This window comes from Cyanistes caeruleus, chromosome 3, assembly GCF_971803275.1.
Source record: "Cyanistes caeruleus chromosome 3, bCyaCae1.hap1.1, whole genome shotgun sequence".
Classification (NCBI taxonomy): domain Eukaryota; kingdom Metazoa; phylum Chordata; class Aves; order Passeriformes; family Paridae; genus Cyanistes; species Cyanistes caeruleus.
The window spans coordinates 38,971,210-38,996,106 of NC_141703.1; the positions used below are offsets into that span (position 1 = coordinate 38,971,210).

Sequence of the window (24,897 nt, forward strand, 5' to 3'; positions counted from 1 at the left end):
GTTTACAGCACAATTGTTACACCTTCAGTGACTATACTGTGATCTCGATATTGTCAGAGGGCAGAGGAAGGATACCTAGAAAAGCAGCAGAGTACACTCTCCAGCTCCACAATATGCACAGTTAGGCAGATTGAGTCCCTCCCCTCGAAACACTATTGACAGAAGTGCTTGAGAAACCACAAATAGTCTAAAGAAGGTCATACAGGACACACACAAAAACTCTCCACCAAGTTAATATTATTCATTGGAGAAAGTGCTTGTTAAAGGTCAGTGGGGCTAATCTAAATGCTTGCAGTAAGCAGGGAAAAGGCAACAACCAGGAAAAGAAGGAAAAGCTTCTGAACTTTCTTGTAAATACCTTTCATACAAAACTAGTTTTGGATGCCTAACGCATCCAGTTTTGGAAGCCAGAAGAGCTATGCATAGGAGACTGGAAGGATAGGTTATGATGGAGGGAAATTAGCTAGCATTAAGCTGCAGAATCTTAGCAATCTCGAAAAAAAAGAAGGAAAAGCCCTGTTAAAGCTTTTTATACAGAAAGAATAAAATTACCAAGCAATTTAAAAACTTGGTAAAACTTTATACCACACTCAGCTCTGGTTTTACACTACAGAATTGGACAGATTCCACATAAAAATCTTGTAATAGCCTAATCTAATTATGTACCTATGTTTAAAAATTTAACTGCCTCCTTTCACACACACAGGCAAATCACTTAGAAAGCCAGGTTCAGCCCTGAATCGAGTACTTGTTGGGTAATTTCCTAGAAAAAATCAAGCATATTGCTCAACCCAGATGTGAAATTCCAACTCTAGTTCACAGCTTTTAAAAGAAGGGGTTCTGTATGTATCTACACTAAGGTTTAAGAGTTTGCTTAATCTAGCATCCACTTCAAGAAAAATCTCTTTAGAGGCCTGCTCCTAGCCACTATAAGCAATTGAATAATTACTTAAAAATAAACAAGCATTTTGTAAATAATGCACATCTAAGGCCACAAAGAAATGCTACTTAACTGATATCTCCAACTCTACAGCTACACAGGTGTCATCATCAACCCCTAGACTCCCAAGCTCTTGCCATAGGTAGGTTGTTTAAACCTCCAAAGACCTTTCAAACCAAAAACCCAGCAAAGCCAACCTAACTGTCAAGCTGCGTCCTTAATTGGGTGCCTCCCCCAAACCACACATGCCCTATTATACCTTACACAGACATTTCCTCAGAACAGCCCAGAGAGCTCAGCTCGACCTGAAGACTCCCATCTTGTAAAAGTAGGAGAGGGCAGTAGACTCATCTGGTACAACCTATTTTTGTCATGATTTGTTACTTCCATTTGATAAAGCTTTTGACTCCTGAAAGCCTAAGAATGCAGGCTATTAATTTATGAAAACTCAATTCCAGACTTCTGCATTTAGCTTGGAGTTCTACATGTCTAGCAAATTTTTGGAAAACAGATAGTATCAGTGGTGTACTTTAGAAAAGCATCCTGCTTTGTCTATTATTAATTGCAGAATAGCCAAACTAAACTAAAGTATCTGTAACAGTTATTTTATAACTTCATATTTTAAAAAGTAATCGAACTACAGAATCCCTTGTAGAATAGTATGCCCACTGCCACTTACTTTTGACACCTCATAGACAGCCTGCCTCCCCTTGGGCACCCAACCCTAAGAAACCTCCTGAGGTGGCTTAAGGACACAGCATACAGTAGCAAAACAGAAAATTAACTTGTTATTTAGATATGGTTTATATGTGTGTTTTTAAAGGTTTACATGCCCTCATGGAGGAAGGAAACCTCCCAGCCATGCTGGTCAGCTTGTAAATAACTCATTGATACTGAGTTTTACAGGCAAAAAAAGGTCTCAGTGTCAAAACAGAGACTCAGAGTTCCAGATTTCAGGCAGGAAAAGCACCATATATTAATATTTGCTGTAAGAAGTCTAGTATTGGAAGGAATGTGTATTTTAGCATTACTAGAAAATACAGTCAGCAATACCCAATAGTAACAGCCAGACTAACACATTTCTTTTCACTAAACAAATTCTACCTCTCCCAAAATTTTTGCCCCTACACTTTCAGAGTTCTGGGTGTAAGGTAACATGAGAATAACCCCTTTATCCTTGTGGTGTATCTAGTATTAGCCATCAGTATTCTTGAGTAGCTATAAAACTGACTAAAATGATTATTTCTTTTCCCATATTTTGACTACACAGCAAATGCTCCCAAATATTTATTTCACCTCATTTGTCAACATAATTTCTTGTGTGTGGAACTCTACTAATGGAGTAGGTTTAAAGCACATAGGAAGGAGACACCTTCAGGTGCAAGATTTTGAATCTATAAGGCTGAAAACATAGCTTCATAATACAATACCATGCACAGCTCATAAATGGAAAGGGAAACATAACACTTCTGTATTTCTTTTCTCTAAGGAAGTACTTTCCCTTCCTTTGTATGCTCAGAGCACTGAACAGCCAATCCCTTGTAGCTGTAAGCAGATTCTCCTGAAGCCAACTGCAAACACAGCTGTGGTACAAGGTTCTGTAATGCACACTGCACTTCTCTCTGACCAGACTGACAAACACACACAATTCTAAGAACAGAAAATCTTTCATATTTGCCAACAGAGCATACAAACTGCAAACAAGGAAACACTCATCCACCTAAGGCTATTTTTTTAAGCTCAGTCATTCCTATATCCAGGTAGCTTCTCCACTGTGCCCTAAAGCTTGTATAGTGAACCAAGCATGGGAATACAACCAGCTGAGAAGCTACTCACAGGGAGTGGGAAAAACGTGTTCTCAGCCAGATTTCAGTCCAGCTTATCCAAGACATTCATGCAATAGTGCTGGCACAAGTTGCAGGGAGGCAGGAGCTCAAAAGGAGCAGCCTGTGATCAAGACCTAGCAGCTGCAGAAAGTTGGAACAGTTTCTAATGGCAACAGCCTTAAGAGGTCCAGTAAAGCTGGCTGGCACCTGTGAAATAGATCACAGTACAGTAACAATCTATGCAAGTAAGACAAAATAAATTAAAACAAAAAGTGTCTCAGAACAAGAGTGACTTTATTTTTACCCAATATAGAATTTCATTAACTCTCAATTTTTCCCTTTCAAAACTTTTTGCACTTTTTGCCCACAGTACATAGCACAGCATACCTTCCCTACAAATTCCAAGAAGTTACTCCTAGAACCAGAAATCTCTATCTGAATTATGCTTTAAGAGTGCTTGTCAGTACTAAAATCTGTAGTTTACATACTAGAAACAATCACTAAACTCCAGAAGTTTATGGCTACATTCATCTCCACAGATTGGCAATCATTAGCACACCCTTCCCTAGTGGCAAATGATATCCAACCTTGCTATCCCATCAGCCTAGTATTTCTGCACTTACAAACTAGGGTGAAAATATTTCCCTGGACTAAGAGCACACTAAAAATAGCATAAGAGAGCAAGAAGCTTCCACTGTACAGATAACTTCCATGACACATGGGTGCACAGATGGCAGAGAAACTTTCCATACATTTAATACAATTATTGGAAAACATCTACACTTAAAATCTGTATCAGCAGTTTACTCTTGGAAGTCATGATGTGTAGTATTAATCACTTTGTTCTACGTTATTTTAAACAGTCCAGCAGCTCTCCCAAGAGTTTCATGACTGAAATACCAAAAGCTGTGTCTCACCCTCATTCTCTGATTACAGCCTTCTTTCAACATCAGGTTTTCTCACAGCTACAGAAGTGCAAAGCATTCAGAATGAAATTTTGGTTATATTCCAAGCAGAACCTGTTCTGCATAAAACCTAAACAGAAGTGACAGGCACTACATTAGAAACACAGTGAAGAGTCAAATCCCCAGCTCACTGTTTCTGCACCTTTCTCAGGTTCTTTATTGATTTCCACATGAAAGCAGCACAAGAAGTTAAGGGCATCTAAGTAGCTACTAGCCCTTGCAAAAATTGTAGGAGTTAGTCAAGTCTGAGCATAGTCAAGTTTGAAGACATCAATTTATTATTTGTCTATGTTAGCAAAACATAAAAGAACCTATGAAAGCAATTTCCATGCAAATTTGTTTTATTAGAGGTTTCTCAATATACTGCTGTCCTGATGGTGACCTTCAGGGCTAGAAATCACTTCAGTGGCGTAACTCATGAGTCCTATTAAATAGCTGTAAAAATATTTTGTTTTACTGAGGTGTCACTAATGCAACACTTTCAATACTGCATGCCCTGGCACTGTCAGACAATGCCCTTGAGATGTCAGAAAGAAGGAAACAAAGTAGGCCTTTCACAGGCCTTCTGGAGGCTCCAAAGGACTGACATCAAAGTATTACAACTACTTAGTAGGATAAGCAGAAGCCTTCCACATGTACATACACATACTCATGGCTTCCAAATATGAAGTTTTCAAACAGGATGGGCTCTGTTAATATGAAGTCATCTCCAGCTAAAAAACCCTGGTTCTCAAAAAGCTTCTCTTGTGTACACCTTCACAGGAAAACAGGTTTACTATACATATATTTCCTAAGGAAAAACACTTGGGTAAAATGCATGCTGTTTTCCTCTTTAATCCCTTTTCCAAATTCCCTGCCCACAGAAACCACCTCTTTTACATGATTCCTAGAAACAGGTGAGGAGTTCTTTACAGTATTGCTATTAAGCAACATTTCTAGAGAGAAGTCCATCCCACACCTTCAGAGGTGCACTGGGCCAAACATTTTCTGTAATTTAATGTACTCTTCTCCCCTGGTACTCTACACAAATTGTTTTTTTCAGGGAAAAATAAACAAACAGTAAATTCGTTCTATAGCAGACAATTAGAACTATGTTACAATACTTTTCCCACAAAGAAATAAAGTGCAGTGTCATTCAAGTGTTCCACAACACAATGTGCAAATTCTGTTTGTTCTTATCTAAAATACTCTTTCCTCTAAATACAATCTGTAGAAGTAACAGATGAAAACACAGCAGGTTCCTCAGTGAAGTTACTCCACAGACTAAGAATAAGGTTTTCTAGATAATTGCAGATCTTCATCAAAAACACTGGTATGGTTCTGCAATGAATTTATTGCCTTTCCATGAAAAGCAAGAAAAACAGAAAACCGCAGTAAAGCTTTAAGTAACAGCTGAAAGCAGTCTAATTATCTGGGGTAAAGGGGGAGGTGAGGGGAATAGGGAGAAAGAGACAACTCGTTTCTCTGTTAGCTAACATTTTTCAACTAAAAATAGCACAAAACTACCCTCTACCCCAGGGTTTTCATAAGCTTGTGTTTAACAGAGGGAAGGAGGATAAGGAAACTGAAATCACAGAACCTCTAAATCAATCAGGTCAAAAAAGACCTCTGAGGTCATGGAGTCAAATCTATGGCCAAACACCATCACGTCAACTAGACCACGGCACTAAGTGACACGTCCAGTCTTCCAATGAACACCGCCGGGGACGCCGACTCCGCCACCCTAAAGTATCACACAACCCGGCTCACCAGCAGAAAATTAATTTAAAAATTAAAAATAAATCACGGTCTCCTGGCAACACGCCGACGGGACACATCAAGGAACGGCCTCTCGGATGCTGGGAGCCCGCAGGCACAGCAGGCAGGACACAGGCTCCACAGCCGCCCTGCTCCCGGCCGCCACTCGCCGACCGCCCCCGGCCGCACGGCCGCTCCCGGCGCCCACCCGGGGCCGCGGCCCAGCACACACAGAGCTCCCCGGAGCCTCTCGCCCATTCCGGGGTCCCCGCCGGCCACACGGGGAACCTCCTCGGGGGAGAGGCCACCCACCGCTCGCCCTCCCGCACACTGAACAGCCCCCGCCCGGCGACCCCATCCACGGGGAGCCTCCAACCCCACCCGTGGCTCGGTGCCCCTAGGCTGCCGCCACTCTCGGGTCGGCCCCGAAGGCGACTCTCACCCCCGGCAGCCGCGCCCGCCGGCCGCCCCAGCGCAGGAGCGCAACCACCGCCATGTCCGCGGTCGCCGCTGCCCGGCCGCCCTTTCACCCGCGCCGCCGGGGCCGGGCCGCGCGCAGCCAATCCCGGCGCGCGCCCGCCCGCCGGGGGCGGGGAGGGGCGCGAGGGGCCAGCCGCGCGCGGCACGTGCCCCTCGGGGCCGCGCTTGCGCGTGCCGCTCCGGGCGCGGCTGCGGCGGCTGCGTGCGCGCCTCCGCCGCCCTCGCGCCCTGCGCGCGCGCACGGAGCCACGGAACGTCCCCGGCTGCAAGGGACCCGCAAGGGTCATCCAAGGCCAACTGCTGGCCCTGCACAGGACAGCCCCCGAGGCACAGCGTGTGCCTGAGCGCGTTGTCCGAAGGCTTCTTGAACTCTGTCCGCCTGGCGCTGTGACCACTGCCCTGGGGAGCTTCTTCCAGGGCCCAAACACCCTGTGAGTGAAAAACCTTTTCTTAATATCCAGCCTAAAGCTCCCCTGGCTCAGCTTCGTGCCGTTACCGTGAACATCCCGGGCTGCCTGCTCCTGTGCACCTGCCAGAAGGCACAGCAGCACCGGCAGGGGATCCATCCCTCCCCTGGGCTGCCGTGGGGAGAAGGTGAGAAGCGCAGCTGTGACAGCGTGCCTGATCCAAGCTCCTGCCCTATGAAACACAAGCACGGTCGGCATGAGAGATACTGATGGTCCTCTGCCTCTCATCATCTGCAGGAAGTACTTGCTGCTTGGCTTCTTTGCACGCGGAGAACTCCGAGTAAGCTCCTTCCAAAATGCCGTGTGCAGCTGGGTCCGGGTTCTCTGCTGCGGGTGTGCTGCATCTCTGTCGTGATGGACATGACAGAGTAATGCCGAGCCCCAAGTAAAGTGTCATCTCAGAAAACCCTGTGAAGGTTTTACCGTGATGAAAGTCCATAAGAAGTATCACTGTTATCATCTCGAACCTCTGTTAAAATACAACAGAGGCATAAACTGACCGCAGCACTGAAGCATAGAAAAGACACAATCCAAGATGTCCAAATGAGTGTTCACAAAGCACAGGAATAACAGGTTTTTTCCTTTAAATAGCATTATTTCTACCGTTTTTCCCCTTCAATGGTAATGTGGGAGATGAGGGTAGACCCGAGACTCCTCTTCATCCTTACCACAGTAGCAGATCAAGATTACATTTTCTGAGGCTGAAAGACAATTATCCTCAGTTAAGAAAAAGGAGTAGGTCATAGACATGCTTTACAACAAGCTCCTGATAGGGTTGTAAGATAGCAAAAAAAAAAAAAAATAAAAAAAACAATCCGTAAGGAAAATGTATATGAGCAATACACACATTTAGATTATTAATAATCCCTCAGACTTTGGAACAGTCGATGCCCTTGTGCAGGTAAGAAGGTGCTTCTTATACAGCCAGATGATTATGTAAGTGCAGGTTTTACCAGATCACATCAACACCTCAATTCATACGTCACTGCATAACAGCTCTTACATTTTATACTTTCATAGTCCTCAGTAAATTCTCTTAGACTTTATCTACTATATATGCATATTCCCATGCTGCAGGGAGACACCAGAGGAGGGCAGAAGCTCCTGGGCAACTGGGTTCACCCAAACATGGATATTTGCATAGGACACTAGCTGCATGGTCCCCTAGCAAAGCAAAAGTCCCTACTCACACATAATATTGAAAAATTTTGGCCTAGTTTTATTGCTTGACATCACTTTTTAAACTTTCTGTATCAGTACTTACATTCAAACTGACATATATGAAAGCTGTGACAAAAAAAAGATAACACTACTAGTTAGTATCTGAAGGGAGAGTGTCAAGAGGATGGAGCTGGGATCTTCTCCGTGGTGCTGGTCAATAAGACAAGAGGCAAAAAGAGAAACTGAAACACAGCAAGTTCCACCTGAACATGAAGAAGATCTTCTTTACTGTGAGGGTGCCTGGACTTCAGATGAGAATCCCCAGAGAGGCTGCAGAGTGTCCTTCCCTGAAGTTACTCAAAAGCCATCTGGAAACAATCCTGAGTAACATGCAGTAGGGGTCCCTGCCTGAGCAAGGAGTTTGGACTAGAAGACATCCAGTGGTGCCTTCTAACCTTAACCATTCTGTGAACTCGGCTGCATACCAAAGATTTGTGAAATAACTTCTCTCCCTTTCCTCCCAAGCAAGAAGCAAAAATGAAATCAGCATTGGTTCCCCCCTGTTGCATGCTCACGCATTTGCTCTGCTGCATTAACAATGCCTACAACCGCACAGGTAGGAACAATGGAAGAAAACTGTTCTTAGTATGTCTACAGGAGGTCACCGTATTTTCAATTGATAGTCACAAGCAGACCCTGTAGATTTTTTTTTTTCAGTACACGTGGAGAGCCTTGAAAGTAAAAGAGACCAAAAGCAGAAGGGAGGTAGGCTGACCACATTCACCACAGGCACTGCGTTCGGTGTATTAGATGCGCAGAGATACACACCGCAACACCGTGTTACCGCATTAGAACAATATCCTGAGGCACCTGACGTCAGTTCCCCCTGCACGCATAAAGCAAACAGTCACATGGCATCACCGGGGTGTTTTCTTTTCCTCTACAGAGGAGATTCTGTTTGCCAGCCCCAGTTGAGGGATCGGCAGCCACCTACAGAGGCGCATCAAAGGAGGCCCCCCACAGCTGCAAAGGGAAACTGTCTGGAATTACACACAGACACTGCCAGCTGGGTGCATAAAGAACTTGATGAGAAATGGCCTAATGCAAGCCTGTTTCCAAGTGAAGCTAAAGCTCCACACCAGTTGAAGGGACTGGGGGGAAAGAAGAAAAAAAAAAATGCTAATTTTTCTGCACATGAAGTTTTCAGTATGATTTGATTCTGACTGACAGATTTCTACTAGCTGTCTTTTTGCCTATTCTGTTTTGAAATGAGTAGTACACACAAAATACAAAATTTTGTTTCTGTAAGAAAAGGGAGTTATGCGATGGATCAAGATTATACTACAATTACTATTGAATATTCAAGAAAAAAGACAACAGACATCACCACTGCTAAAGAAATTGTGGATATTCAAAAATTAAATTACAAAACTAAAATATCTGGAATAGATAAAGGATAATGATACATGGGATATGTATATAAACAGATATATGAATTTGGATAAAAACAAAGACCTTAGTTCTGCATGCCTGTAAGCACATTTGTAATGCCGTAATTCAATATACACTCCTGTCTCAGTTAGTGAAGCTGTTAACATGCAGAAAGTTAAGCAGGTTTATAAGACACTGGAACACTGTGCAACTTTCTCATTATTTTGAGGGGGTCCTAGAGAACTGCAGCTTTGAGTACTGAGAATTTCTTTGATCCTTTCATTAGAGAGTTACCTTCATCTTCTAACATAACTCCAAATACAGAAAGAAATCATAAGTTGTTGTATCATTACCTAAATTTTAAGCGAGTACCCAGGGAGAAAACTGGAGCAATTGCAATCCTTCATATAATAGGGAATATATTGTATAGGGTTTGCTGAACATGAAATGCCTTATGCACAAAAGCCTGTGCCTGAAGAACTCAAAGCTAGAAAAACTCTTTGAAGTATCTGTTATATATTCTGTAAACAGCCTTTTCTTCTATCAGCATTCTGCTCAACACTCTGCAAGAGACAGAAATTCAGCCTTAGAATCAGACTAGTCAATATCTCCCTACATCTCTCTGCTATGTACCTACAGAGAAACCTTGGTTGTGAGGAAAGATCCCTCATGCCAGATTCACCTAAGAGAGTCAAGAGCTGGAGGGGTTTTCAGGTGCCCCAGAGAAACCCCATAGCCCAGCCACAGACACTGGGAAGTCAGGAGAGGGTGCAAGCTGACAGCTCCCTACCCATCTGGGGTACCTTAATTTCAAGCCCACGCCCAGCTGTCCAGGCTTTGGAGTATGGTGTGGCTCTTTGGAGGTGGCAGGAACACCCTTCCCTTTCTAAGGCTCCTCAGGGTTGACCCTACCACATAAACAAATGCTTCAGAGCTGACCCCATCCTTAAATTGGCCTCCTGGCCTCAGGTGTAGCTTGAAGCTTTGTATGCCATGTGGTCTCTCTTTCTCCAGGAGCACAAACCACCATCATCATTCAACTTCCCCAGCCTTCAGGACTCCTCAGGAAACTCCTGAACCTCCTTGGTCTCAGAGGCAACTCAAGCACCATTAGTCCATTTTTAGAGGGGCTTGACCTCATCCTCTACCTGGCTCCACAGGTGGTGTCCCCAAGCCAGTTAGAGGATGGTGAATCCCCAGACCAGGTTGCCTTGTTCTGTGATCCCCTTGGCCCCCACAGACAGCCTTACCTCTGCAACTACATGGTTTAAGAGGAGACTTGAGGGAAATTTGGATTGTCCAACTCTTGCTCAACCCCACTGACAGCTTCAGCATCCCAGTTTCCTGCTGCTGGTCACACACCCCCACATCTATTCCACTCACACCAGCCATTCAGTCCCTACAAGTCTTTGGGAGCAACATGAACCAGCCCTAGCCACTCCAGATGAGCTGCAAAGCCTAGGCAAGGGTGACTCAGGGAGCCTTCACCTACAGGACACAGTCCTGTAGGATCTCAACAGAGTGAGCAGAGCTGGGAGCTGGTATTGAGGTCCATCAACAGGTCCAGACTGCTGAAGGCAGGGTGATGACTTGGGTGGAGGTCCATCCTGGAACTCCTGTCAGGTGGAGCAGCAAGAGGCAGGGCTGAACACAAAGCAGTGACAGTGGAGCAAAGTTCAGCCAGGAGACAGGAACAGAGACTGGAAACAAATACACCTCCAACAATATTGCTTGTAGCAAGGCTGAAGGCTCAGGCCTGAGCTTAAATGGATGCCCCAGGATATGGGAAGAGGATGTGGGTCAAGGTCTCAGATGACAATGGTCAGGGACATTAAAGGCTATTGATACATTCAGTGCCCCAACACCCTGTCAATGTTGTTCACTGGATGGGGAACACAGGGCTGGATGGGGAAAGATGCAGAAAGGAGCTCACACATTAGCAGAGTGAGAGTCCTTTTGTCTTGGGGACCATGTCTGGCTTCCTCCACTCTGATGATTTGGATCAAACACAACTTTTAACTTTTTCACATCCTCAGGATTTTAGAAGCCCATTGACAGAAGCAGGATGTAAAAACTAGGAGTGAAACACCATCTGCTTCAGGCCTGGCTGGAGTCTGCACAGAGCCTGCAGCAGGGAGGGCAGGGAAAGCCAGGGAAGCAGAGAACCTATCAGATAATTCCAAGCAGCTCATGAGGTGCAGCCCTAAATGGCCCATTTCAGGAAGTCATGGCACTTGGATGTGATGAAGTGATACCACTTAATGATATTTCTTATGAGATTAGCACAGGAACCTCAACTGCTTTGACACCAGGAAGCGATGTCTCTGTGGGAATTGTGTTTTTCCTTTGATTTCACAGACTGAAGGGTTCTGCAAGACTGCATCAAAGTAGCAGAGATCCAGAGACTTCTTTAAGGAGGAAGAGGATGAAAATTTGGGATTCACAGAAAGGAGGCAAAAATAATCAAAAAATGTATTCCAGTGTAGCCTGGAAGTAAATGCCACCTTCATGAAATACTGAAAGAGACTCATAGTCAGGGGAGAACTCAGACTGTGCCAGTGTGAAGGTCTTCATCTTCAGGAGCCTTAGTGGTTAGAGAACCACGATAACCATGATGGCTCTACAAGTCTGAGCAAATATGAACTCACAGTGTTATTCACCCCATTGTACAGAAATTAGCTTTGGCTTGGAACCTTGCTGAACAACTCCTGAAGCTGTCACATTTGTAGGACCAAGGAAAAGTTAACACAATCATGTGATTGCTAGGATTGCTGTTTAGCTCCTGCATGATGCCCTTAGAGGTTCTGTATGATGGGTGGGTCATCTGTCTGGGAACCAGGGAAGTGACTTTTAAAACCAGAGAGGTCCAGAACACTTGTGTATGAAATGCATTATAGAACTCTAGTACATGGAGAAAGGTTTTGCCAAGTTGCTTCTCTGTGCTTCTCTGTTCACATTGAGTGACAATGGGCTTGCCTAGCAGTCTGAAATTTACTGCCTGCTTGTAATGTGAATACAGTTTTAAACAGCTTCGGGTCCTTTCTAAGGCATTAGGAGTAACTCCAAAGATTAAAAACAAATTTGTAATTCATTTGGTTGAAAAAACCCACATGTTGTCAGGACTAACAAAGATTTGCGCAATGGCTGTCGGGGCTGTCAAGCCCTAACAGAGTCCTGGTGAATTCCTGCTGTAGTATTTATTGCCTGAAGGGTCACTGCTCAGTAAACAGAATGGTACATTTAAATTTAAGATTGCTTTTAGATTTTGCTACTCCTGGGCATGGGCAGGCTAAAGGAGATGATGGAATTCCTTAAAAGAGGCAATAAATTCAACAGGGCTAAATAATTTGTTTGGATTCCAGCCATGGCATGAAAGCTTGGAGCAAGAGAGGCAGGTTGGTTTGATCGAAAGGAAAAGAAGCTTTCTTCTTATAGTACAACCATACCCCTGATTACAGAGATGGAAATGAAACACCGAGGGAGGAAAGGGGAACAAGCATGAGAGAAAGTATTTGTTCAGCTCTGTTCCTGATAGTGGCAGCCAGAACTGGCAATTGAAACAATCTCCAGTGGGTTACAACTTGTCTTGCTATTGCACAAAATACATATATTCTTACCCATTTCTTCTAATTTCTGATGGACACACTGAAATTTTCAAACTTGTAAAAAGGAGTTCAAGAAGGCTGAATCTCTATGTCAAGTAGCATATTCATTTAGTCACAGCTGTCTGACACAAAGGGGTCTCTACTGCGTGGATTTTCCCATTCCGTTTTCCTCGGAAGGATTAGTATCTTCTGTATGTGGCACAACATATGACACATGGGCAATAATCCTCCTATCAAGCACGAGGATACTCCTGGCAGGTCCTTACTTTGCCTATGAAGGCTATTTAAGCCCCCTAAGTCTTTACAGCTTTTCTCTGGTATGAATTCCCCACTGCCCATGGTTTCATATTCCTCTTTGGATCCAGTGATGACAACGGAGGACAATGCATTCACCATAAGATTCTAGGAAGTGCTGGATTTTGGTAGTTCAACAGGTGATGGAGTTAACAAAGAGCAGACTTTGAGTTATTAATGTCAGGAACTCCTGAGCACAAATAAGATGTTAAACACTGAGGGAGGAGTGCTACAACCACTACTTGCTCTCTCTCTGTGTTTTCTAAGAAAAGGAGGGTTCTTCTCCTTTCAATCCATGATTCAGATTGGTGACTGGGCAAGGCTGGGATGGGGCCCTAATTGTCCTGGTCAGCCTCACTGCATCCATGTTATCAGCTCAATTACCCCATTTCAGTTCAGGTCTGGGTCATTAGGCCTGCTCTGAGCTGCCTGTTCCTGAATTATTGTTCAGATTTTCTGGGTTGACCTTGGACCCAACTCATGACCTTGTCTCTGCCTGATGATGGTTGGACTGTCAGTGGGATTATTGCTGTCATGACCCCACTGGGCTGCTGTGTGAGTGCCTCACTTGAGTTGTGTCCACCCTCAGCTCCTGGCTTAAATGATCCCTGAAAACTCACCCTATTTTTCATGCCTTCTGCCCTGAAGCCTCATGAATCTGCACCCTCTGCCCATGTTCAGGAGCCACATTTCAGCTTGCTGGACTGCTGCTAAGACCTGCTGCCTTCAAAACTGTCACTCTGCTCACCCAACAGTGAGGGTACTGCTGTGTCTGTGCTAGGATCAGCCTCCCCTCACCTTCCCTCGTGAAGCAGTCTTGAGATTGCTCCTTTCTGTCAATCTGTAGAGATTGTAGGAGAAAGGGAATTCTGCAAGGGATGGCTGGGAAAGAGAGCGAGATGGGAGAACTCTGGGGAAGATAGCATTCCCTAGCTGCCACCACTAATTCTCATATTTCTACCAGGTGATCTCCGCTGTGTCAGAGGAGATCACAACAAATGTGCTGCTCCTCCAGCACTTCAGCAGAAGCAGCAATAGTTCCCTCTCTTTGGAGCTAGGTACATTTTCTTCCCATTCATCTCACTCCTGCTGAGAGTTACCTACTTTGAAAAGATCTCTGTATGGTGGATCAGCCTCCTTTAGGGTTGAAACAAGATCATTTTATTCCCTGGGGAAATGTCCAAATTCTGGTAACTACTGCCTCATGAACAGACAGGTACCTCTATCCTCCTACCGCACCTCTGGAATGGCCTTATTTTTCTTTTTTTGGTGTTGTTTTTTGGAGGTTTTTATATAAGTATCTTAAAAAGCCCACATGAAGCCAGATGCCATTTCCACAGCTGCAGCTTGTGAGACTTCATCTCATCCTCTCACTCCAGCAGTGAGGAAGGCACCCTGGTCATCCCTGGAGGATCTGAGGAGGAGAAGGTGATGAAGGCAAAGCCTCACTCAAGTGATCCACCGGATCAGAGTGAGATTAATATTTAGAAGAATGTGTACAAACAGCAGGGATATCCATAGTTACACAGCTAAAGGACAAGCAATATAAATACAGATGGAGCTTGTCCTGTCATCCTTCAGGACACATGATATCAACCAAGGCCAGAGGAAAAGAGCAGCAGAACAGCCGCTATTCAGCAGGGAGCGCGTGTAGCTGTTTAAAAGACCTTCTGAGTGTGGCCGGGTTATTCACATGTGCAGAATTAAGTGTGTACTTAGGCTCTCTCCTAAATAGGGGCCCAAAGGCAGTCAGGATTTGACCCAGATCACATAATGATTTAGTGAGAAAATGTACTAGGATGTAGGAAATAATCTCTGGATGCACCGTCCCTTTCTCCAGCCAGTGAATCATGGTGCCTCTCTAGGCAATCTGACTGGCATAATCCTGGGGGGACTGGGAAAGTAGGAAAATAAAAAAGGATTTCCATTTTATCAAGATAAAGCTGGAGCTGGAGCTGATAACAGGTTACTTGAAAGAATGCCGGTCATGTATACTTAGTGATTGTTGCTTAATTTGTTTAAGCTGAAAAAGCCTATTTCTACAGTGGAATACAAATTAGGGTAATTATGTTGTGATGGAGTACTGCATGTGTAAGATGAAAGCCTTTCTTTACAAAAGCCTCTTCATCACTTGAGTAGAGGAAAATAAAATCCTGCTTAAACAACATGTTGTTTTCTGTATTTCCATTTGAACAAAAGACTTTTGAATCTTTTTTCCCCCTATAATATTGCATGGTCTGGTTTTCTAAAAGTGCTTTTACTTTTGACAACCTCACAATTAAACCCTCCAATATACATTCCAATATGTAAATATAAAAGGCTGAGGTAAACATAGTAATGGATAATTGTTTCACAGCCTCTGTAGACAATTAGTAGTTGGGCATTCAGATTACATATTTTTCATATTCTCCTGACTGTCACAGTTGCTCATAAGCTCTTGTCTGTCTTAGTATTCTGTGTCATAATAACACAATACACAATGATGTTTGTAGTTGGTTAAAATAAAGTCCTGCAGGTTTTTTATACCTTTTACAGTCAGATCATCTGATCATAAATTACTTAGATAGAGATTGAAAGCAATTCACTGCATATACCTATGTGTCCATGATAATTTTTTTTATTTCAACCTGTAAAAATCTTTATTTCCACTTGCTATGTGAGCTGCAGTTACTATTTTGCAAGGGAAAGCTTCTTAAGCATCAGTATGTATGAAATCCGCATTGCACAGGCTTAGTCGGTGCACTTACACACTTGTACATCTATCCAAATTATCTTATCCAGGCCATCCTTCTTCATGTGAGCAAATCTTGTAATTAGTTCCAGCGGATTGCTGTCTGACTAAGACCGACTTGCAGAAGTAAGAATTAGCAGGATTGTGCCCTTAGTTAACATGACAGGTGAGAAAATCAATTTCCTTGTGTGGGAGAAGTACACAGTTTTAAAGTGAATACTCAGAGAATCATTATTCATTCTCTTCACACTGGAATTCAAAACCAGCATTTGAAGTTTGGGCAAGTTGTCTTAATTAGGATTATTTTAAATTGTCAATTTAAAGACTGGCAATTTAATTACCAGGAAAAAAGATCAAAGTAAATGCCTGAAATGTACGTTTTAAAATGGCTTATCAAGGAAGATGGAATCCAATAAAATAAGGGGGGAAAGAAAGTAAATATGCAGATTGCCCAAATACTCCCCTCACAGGGAATTAAGAAGATTCCCTCCCTGGCTTCATGTGCTTGACTGAAAAACCAGTCATCCTTGTACGAAATAGATATGTCAGACCTATTATATGCACATGTACAGAGAAAGACAGAGGACTGATTCTGTCTCTAAGAGAAATTGTTATTTTCCAGGTTACTTTTGCAAAAGTAAGGCTGCTATTATGCATTGCATTGCTGTATTTGCAAGTAAGGTGTCTGAATCTCAGCAGTTAATCCCTGTGATTGACTGTGATACAAGAAGGCACATAGAAATGGCAGATGTAATTGGACTTGTAGCACCACAGAGCCTCATCACTCAGAGGACTCTTGGCAGGGGGACAGAGAGTTTAGTCCTGCCTACCTTAGGAAGATGCAAACATGAGGAGGGGAGTAGCTCTCATACCTCTGTGTATGGATGCAGAGGACCTGAATTCGCTCAGTACTTTCTATGGGGACCTACCACTTACTGTGTTTGTTCTTGTTGGTTCATGATGTCCAGTAACCTGAGTTAAAACATGTTCCTAGAGTTGCTAAAATTATGCAATGCACAAAGTTTATGAGGAGAAAACGTTACTTACTAGATATCTATCCTTTTTGTAAAATTTCTTTAGTCAATTACAACTCAGATTGCTTTTGATATATTCAGTAAATAGGCCAAATCAAAAAGCATAAAATGATTAAAGGGGAATCAAAACAAACAGGGACTCTTAAATGCTTAGGGAAAGTCCACTGGATTTTTGTGACTATGCGAAAGTGCCTCCTCAGGCACTCTATTGCCTTTTTTTTTCCCCTTTGGTAAATGAAGGGGTCAGCATATGCTAATGCAAGAAAATATTTTTATTATTTTTGCAATGAGCTTATCTTATCTTCTGACATCACTTGCGGTATATTTTTTCAGTAGTCTGAGATAAAGACCAGTTTTTTTTCCTTTTCAGTTCTCCAAAGTAATGCTTGCAGTCCTATATTTCATCAGGATGCAGCAACACTTCCTTAGTATACAGGTATCTCACCTAGAGTACATTTTAACGAACAGTATTCAAGTATTTTGTAATGACAATGCCCTTATATTCATCTCTGGCAAAAGAGAGAGCACAGGGATCTACTTCTGTGATCCAAAACAGGTCAGCTCACAGTACTGACCTAGCAGAGCTTTGGGTGATTATTATCATAACACAATATTATATTTTATAAGGTTGTTCTGCCCTCTGAGCCTTCCACTCACATCCCGTGGGAGTTGCCCCTGTGTATCTGACAGCTGAATTGGTCCTTGGTGAATTTTTAGCACATGGAGCTGTGCACACAACTTTGGTTAACAATAACATGTTGCTATGGGAGCTCTGTGCATGCAACTCCTTGCTTACTGTGTCGAAAATTGCTCTGGAAGGCAAATGTAAGTATGTCTGGTATTAGTCTAATTATTAAGTAGAATTAGAATCTTGTACTCTGTAAATATAAAACAGAGAAAGAGCTTAGCATGAATAAAGATGCTTGCCAGCGGTGGCTGAGGTGCTTCTTCTGCTTTCCTTTAAACAGAAATCACATCCATAGCCGGGAGACTAATTATTTTGGAACCTAAGGGAAATGCAGCCTATATAAGAGAGAAAGTGATCTGCAGTTAAGGATCAGTGAGCCAGCTAATGGCTGGTTAGTCAGGAGGGTACAACTCCAGAATGTTAATAAAACATGTCTGAAGTCCAACACCTCAGGGAAGAGGCTGAATGCTGCAGAAGATATATGTAGACAGAGGCTCTGTTGTTTTCTACTGCTGAAATACTCCTTTAAAGCAGGTTTTAAAACTGTTTTGAGACTTGTTTATGAATATCAAAATAAAAAAATAAAAAATTATAAATCAAAACTCACTGTGGCCATAGCAAAAAATGTTGCAAAAAGAAAAATATTATCTTTTTGTGAAGTACATCAAATATGTTTGGTGCTTGCTGAGCAGGTGTGCAGTGCAGTACTCTTGTACAGTAGAGGTTTGGCTAGTTTTCGTCATGCCCTCAATTACAGAGATAATGACTTATTAACCAAAAGGCCATGTAACATTTAAAAATATAATATAAATGCTAGCTGTTTTATCCTTGAAAGAAACAGCTCAGGCCAATACCATGGCTTTATTTTGCAAAGGGAATACAAATCAATCATAAAGTACAAATCAGCTAGAGGTTTTGACAAGGAAGGCTGTAGGAAATACCAAAATGCTACTTGTTATGTATTATATAAAATAGTTATTACATTATTTTGCTTGATATAGTGCATGCAGCTGTGTAATAAATGCTGCAGAATAGTATTTCACCAAACACAAGAGTACACCTCCCTCCTTAAAATGTCCTCTCTTAGATCTAGGACCAAGTGCTGTGATCCTATGAGCCCTGCACCCAGACTTACTTGAGGCTGAGGACCACAGGATGGATCCCACACACCTTGAAGACCTGAGCAACAGGGAAACTGCAGGAATAGCTCAGAGGCAGGTGACAGCACAGCCCCTTGGTATGCACCTGGAAGTGAACACAGCTCTGTGTTATGATGGCCCTGCCACCACAGCCTCCATCACTCCATCCCTTTATGCTGCAGCATGGCTCAAATCCATCTGTCCATCGCCCTCTGAGAGGTTTGTGTCCAGTACAGAGCCCTTTTACAGTTGTAAGAAGAGGCAGGTATGTGTTTTACAACTCTTTTGCATCTCAAACCACAGCACCAGTTGCTTTGCTTAAATGAATTTACTATTTGGTGATTTACTGATTGCTCGTATCAGTTTTCTGAACAACAGGGACAGGCATTTTTTATCTGAGAAAGGTGCTAGTGACATACTAGTGAGATACTGTGACAATGATATTGTCCCCAAGGCATCCTGCAGTGTCACCCTTACAGAAGTAGATCTCAAAGGAAATTACACTTTCTACATTAAACTTGGAAGACTACTTCAGCCATGCTTAATGTTATGGTGTCAACAGCAGCCTTCTGCAAGTAATGTCACCACACAAATAGTCTCTTATAGTCTAACCTCTTCTTCCACAGTTTATAATGTATAGTCTAGACTGTTTACTCCACCTGCTCCTCTACTTCTTCTGGTGGTTTTTGTAGTCATGTTACTTCCACTTTCCAAAAAAATTCTTTGGAAGGCAGAAAAAGGTTTTTATGCCAATTACACTGAAACAAGAACTCAACTGTTATCAATAGAGTCATTCCACTTTACAACACCGTAATTAAATTTGCTCTTGAGTTGCTTAAAGCAGCCCCAGGAAAAAATGTGTCAGCAGGTATTTTTGTAGTTTTCAGCTTCTGAAAACAGATATTTTCAGTATATTAGTCCTTTTACTGGTAACATATAATATTTAGGTGAAATATTTTCTAGGGGATAGGGACATTTCAGGATAAATGACTGTATATATATATAATGAGGAGTTAGAACTTGCAGATAGTCCAGAGCCAATGAATGACTTCTGCTCCACTGAGAAACATTAAGTGTCCGGTTTGGAAGATGGAACAGTAGAAACTTAATCTAGGAAGGAAAGGAAAGGAAATAGTCAGGCCTTGGTCTTCACAGTCATACGGTGTAACACTGAATCAGAGGATGAATGTGAGCCTACAAGGAGCAGGACATTACCAGTCTCTAGTGAGGGCTCCTTGCTAATGACTATGCCATTAAAGGGTATCTTTCTTACCTGTTGGAAGTGTGTTGCTTGGATTGTTGGCATATTATAATACCAGCCATTTTATCACACCCCATAGGGTTTTGAATTAAAAATGTCCAGAGTATCCCATCCAACCAGTAATAGACACAGACACAAAATATTGCATAGCAGACTTAGGCAAAAGTTTATCCTTATTTCCGTGTTCTTCTGCCTACAATAAGTTCTGGCATCTTTTTCACATTTGTAATCCCATGTTGGTAGAGATAGACATAAATTCAAAACAATGCTTTGGCGTATTTCCCAAAAAATGAGTTCATACATTGAGAAATGGATTCTTAACAGAAAATGCATGTTTGTAATTTGGTTTGACCCGTTTTCATTTCCATGTCATTTGTAATTTTATAACAATGAAGTTTTCAGGAAAAACTCATTGAGTGTTTACAGTGAGACCCTTCCAAAATGCAGTCAGTGTGTTTGGTATTTGAAAACACATCCACAGCTCATGAAGCCCAAGTGAAAGGAAATCTGGACTGAGTTTTCAAAAGTGGAAAGTGGGAATCTGCACACAGAATTGGGTGTTGGGTTGCACAGCTGCAGTGGACTGTCCTCTGACTGGAAACCAGAGCAACCAGGCAAAAAAACTGGAGCTTGCCTGCATTTCTGTGCTGGTGAGGAAATATTTGCCTGAAATATTATTTCAGCAGTGCCATGGTATATTTGTTACTTTGAGATGATGTAAGAGATCCTGCTTTCCTAATAATGGGAAATAATAAATAATGAAAAATAATCTCCTTGGCTGTGCTAGCAAGTGCTTGAGTGGAGAAGACAGCACACGGCACATTTCTGCTCAAGTAACCTCCTATAAAACTGTCTTTACCATTTTTTTAATGTTAATATATGTTAAAGGTTTTACCTCTTTATTCCTTGCTTTAAATGCTTCAAATTCCTGAGCAAACTAATGTTTTTAGTTTGACTTGTGACTTCAGTGTCAGGTCCCTAAGGGTACCTTCAACCCCTACTCTCCTCGACAGTCTTCCCAGTGACCTCCATGCACACCACCTTCACCCAGAGCACAGGATTCTCTTTTGGCTCTGCCATGCCCCATCTCAGCCACATCTCTCCACTGTCTCTGGCCAGGGCTGGGCCCAGCACTATGGGGAGCTTTTCTCCTAGGTTCACTGATTCCCAAAAGTGTCAAGGGCTCTTGGCACCCATGGGACAACATCCGTCAGGGGTCATGGCCAGCCCAGGGCTCCATGCAGCACCCCACCCCACCCCACTCATGGGACAGCCCCACTCCTGCTGCACCCCACAGAACACCTGGTTTTGGCAACATCCCAAAATGAGGAGCAGGGATAGCAACCATCAGTCTCAGCCAAACATAACAAACCCAGAACAACCACAGTTTCCCATGAAAACTGTACCTTCTGGTTAGGGGGTTGTAAAAAAAAAAAGGAAAATTTGTCCTTTCCACTGTTGTTTTTATATTCACAGATGTGGCTATACAGTTTCTCTGTGTCCAAATTGTTTTCTACCACATGGAATTGAAGTTTCTTTTGATGTCTGTTTTCTTTTCCACCTTTTTTTTTCACTCTCTCCTCCAAATTTCATCTATTGGTGTGATATACACATTGCATTATATCTGAAACCACGATAACCTGAGAATCAAGCCCTAACAAGGGCAAAGAATTGCATCCCTCCTAGCTTTAGTTCCTAAATCCTAAATTTTATATGGATTCTGATGGCTTGAGGACTTCTGTCTGAGCACTTGACCAATTTGACATATTTTAAAGAATATTGAGTTCACAGTTTTCTCTAAACCTGGATATTTTATTTCCTCAACTTACTTGCTTTACTTAAAAAATAGTATTTTGTCTCCAGTTTTGATTAAACATTGTTTGTAGCCCATTCTTCTAGCCTGCAATGGAGAAGAAAATATGTTTTCAAAGACCAAAAGTCAATAATAAGTTATTACAGCTGATGTAGCTGAGCTGTAGCCCATGTTATCACCATCTTTTATTCCATACAGCTTCCTGATCTATTCCTCTCAAAGATCTGCTTTCTTGAAGTCTCCTCAAAGGAAATTTTATGAGATTTTTGATCAAGACAATACAGAAATCTTCAACTCTCAAGACTGTACAAAATATTCTTCTTTTTTCTTTTTACAAAAATTGCAAGCAGTTTTTTATCCTGTTCTATGCAATAAAGGGCTGGGAGTTAAAAGGATAACATTTGATAGAATACTTCTTTATTGAAAAGTATCTATGAATAACCCAAAGGATGCTGGTTGAGATATGATTGTCCCACCAAAACTGTATCTTGTGCAGAAGGGGGAACAGTTGCTCTTCCTCCGCATTGAGAAAGGGCAGGTTTCCAGAGATCTCTCCTGCGTGGGGAATGGCTCTGTCTCCTGAGGACCACGCTGATGAGGGCCTCAGGTCCATGGAGCAGTGCTGTGTTACCTGCCCTGCAGCAGGGCGTGTGCCTGAGAGCTTCTCTGAAACACTGAGCTCTCTGACTCAGCTGGAAAATGAGTGAAGGGACACATCTCTTAGTGACATCTCACAGGACTAGATCATGACTTATATGCTGTAATACATTATTGTTTAGCAAACATCAATTTAAAAACATACTATGCAGCGTTTTATGTAGGTGTGTCTCAAACCTGATTCCTTTATAAATGGCCTTTTCCTCTTGTAGGACCCCCTGTAGGTCAAATTCAGGCCACATCCTTCTGTTAATCCACCTGTCATGGAGTTACTTTACCTTTAAGGGAGTTGGAGTTGCTGGGAAGTGCTTGGAGTCTTTTCTCCTGACCAATTATCGGTCATTGCTGGGAATTGACAGCAGTTTAGGCCATTGAAAAGTGGGATCAACTTGTGAACCCTACCTTAAAGTGTAAAAGCAGAGCTCTCTGAGGTCTCTTTGTTTTCTGGCTGTGGAGGGTGGCAGAGCTCCAGGCCTCCCGTCCCTGCCCAGGCCATGCGGCCGGGCGGGGATGGGGCCGGGCCTGCCCCGTCTCCCGGCCGGGAGATGGGGGGGCCTGGGGAAGGTTTTCCCCCGGCCTGGCCGAGCCGATCTCTGGCTCGGCTGCAGGTTTTGCTGTAACTACATTCACTAGAAACTGCCCAGTGAAGAAAGAAGAAAGCCCTGGACTTGCAGCAGGTTAGAACAGCGACCACACGCTCCAGAGCAGCCATGAAGAACCTTCCATCGCAGACGGCTCCAGCTCCTGTTCGGCAGAGATCCCCAAACCATCTACAAAAGCCTGGGCAAGATGTTAACTCTTTCATTACCCAGATGAGACTTGCGGATTAATCTTTTTATCCAGAGAGAGAGAGAAAGAAAGATCAACATGAAAAGAGACTTTATAAACTACCAGTGACAAAAAGGAAAAGAAGCTTCAGGAAAGGTAGAGAATTAAGAAGATGCTTTAATTAAGCTGAAATATCTCCCTGTTAAAACTATGGAGATGGACAATGAAGTCCTGAAAAGAACTCCTTTAATTCATGATATAGGATCTAGAGAGGAATAGTGTTCAAAGTGTAAATTTGAGTAAAAAGTAATTATAGTATAGTGAAGTACTGGGAGATTAAAAGCCTTGAGAGGCCATGAGAAAACTGTTGAGAGATTTGAAGCCCTGAGAGGCCATGAGAAAACTGTTTTCTGGTGAAGCTCACAGAAACAGATGAAGAAGACTTTTTTTTGCCTTTGAATAACTTATCCTTAAAAATGTTATCTCTAGACACATGGCCCATACTTACTTCAGAGTGATGTGAAAATGGGAGGAGTGAACTCTAATAATAGCAGCTCTGAGCAGCTAACATTAGGGCAATAGAAAACTATAACAAAAATAGTTTTCTTGTGAGAAACTCCATAAATTAACAGGAAGAAACTTCTGTTTCTCTATAAAGACTGGTGAACATACTAGCAAGAATTGGGACTGTTTTAACCATCAGAGTTCCAGAGTTTTTGTCTCTGTTGTCATGTGAACAAGAGAATAGTGGGTGGATAGGGGATGGAAAGGTTTTTCTGGAAGTTTATTCTGGTATTCTTATTATTGTGGTTTGTCAATAAACTTTCTCTTTTTTCCCTTTTAAGTTGTATGCCTGTTTTGCTCTTATTCTAATCCATATCTCACAGCAAGAAGTAAGTTATTTTCTTAGTTAGTAGTTTAAAACCACGACACCACCTTAATTCCCATTAACTTCAGAGAGTGTGTCCCACATGAAACAGTGTATTCTTGCAGAAAATTACAGCTTGCTTTTTGTTTCTTTCTTTTTTGTTTTTATTACTGTTGTTTCACAGATTTTTCTGTGGCCTGAATAAATCCCTGAATTAATTTCAAAGCTTAAAGGTCTAAGTTAATGCATCTACAACACTTCTTGTTTTCAGAGTATTACAATTTTTAAAGGCATTATGGCAATAAGATCTTTGTTCCATAAAATACACTTGCAATGTGTTTTTCTTAGTTCTTTACACATCTGATGTCTTAGTAGGTTTTGCAAACTCTGTCACAGTCAGTGACAAAGTAGTTTCCTGCCAAAGACAGAGCACTGGCTTGCCATTTTTATGTTTTTGCCTCCACTTCTTTTTGCGGACAGATATTCAGACATATATCACCTTTTTAGGTAATAAGCAGCAGATAAATTTGTTCATTGCCACTTCAGCCATTTAGCTTTTTTTCTCAGGTGGACATTCTTTGGTTTTTCTTCTATTTTTCTTCTATTCTATGGGTTTTTGACAAAATGTCAACACAGAAAGAGATAGGAAACTTGGCATATGTGGAAATATATCTCAAAAGTAAACATTTGGTTGTCTTTCAGTACATACCTGGCTAAGGTATGAAGACCACAGCCACTGACTCTTTGGAGTTACAAGCTATGCAGTTTTCAAACCTTCCAGAAATAATTTTGTTTAGGTGCAGCCACTTATTAGAGTTATATATGAAATACTGGCATTTATTCACATTACTTTAAAGAAAAGAAGTAATCAACCTCACCCCCATTTCCAGAATTGTTACCCCTCCTACTAAAAACTTCGGTGTGTCTATGAAAAGACTTTTTTGAGAACTATGCAACCTACAGTTTACAGTGACTCTGATATTAATGCACCGGGTTCTTATCTGAGTGGATTCTGTATTTAACACAATAAGT

At 42.3% G+C, this 24,897-nt stretch overlaps 1 protein-coding gene and 1 long non-coding RNA gene across 9 annotated transcripts in view; one reads left to right on the forward strand and one right to left on the reverse strand.

Moving 5' to 3' along the window:
• The window catches only part of PCCA (propionyl-CoA carboxylase subunit alpha), a 300,758-nt gene that overhangs the window by 267,625 nt on the left and 8,236 nt on the right, over positions 1-24,897 (reverse strand). Inside the window, exon 1 of one of the 8 annotated variants that reach the window (XM_086880804.1) lies at positions 5,911-6,048. The exons of 1 other annotated variant lie outside the window; for it this stretch is intronic. In XM_086880804.1, the coding sequence (XP_086736930.1) occupies positions 5,911-5,964 (54 nt within the window). In that variant the 5' untranslated portion in view covers positions 5,965-6,048. Of the gene's footprint in view, positions 1-2,776; positions 2,974-5,849; positions 6,049-24,897 lie in introns of those variants that run through there. 6 more of the 8 variants (XM_086880807.1, XM_086880812.1, XM_086880811.1 and 3 more) reach the window with 6 other exon arrangements.
• LOC111945293 (uncharacterized) lies at positions 6,088-7,300 on the forward strand. The gene is made up of 2 exons (XR_002871594.2): positions 6,088-6,542; positions 6,653-7,300. It is a non-coding gene; the product is annotated as an uncharacterized LOC111945293 (long non-coding RNA).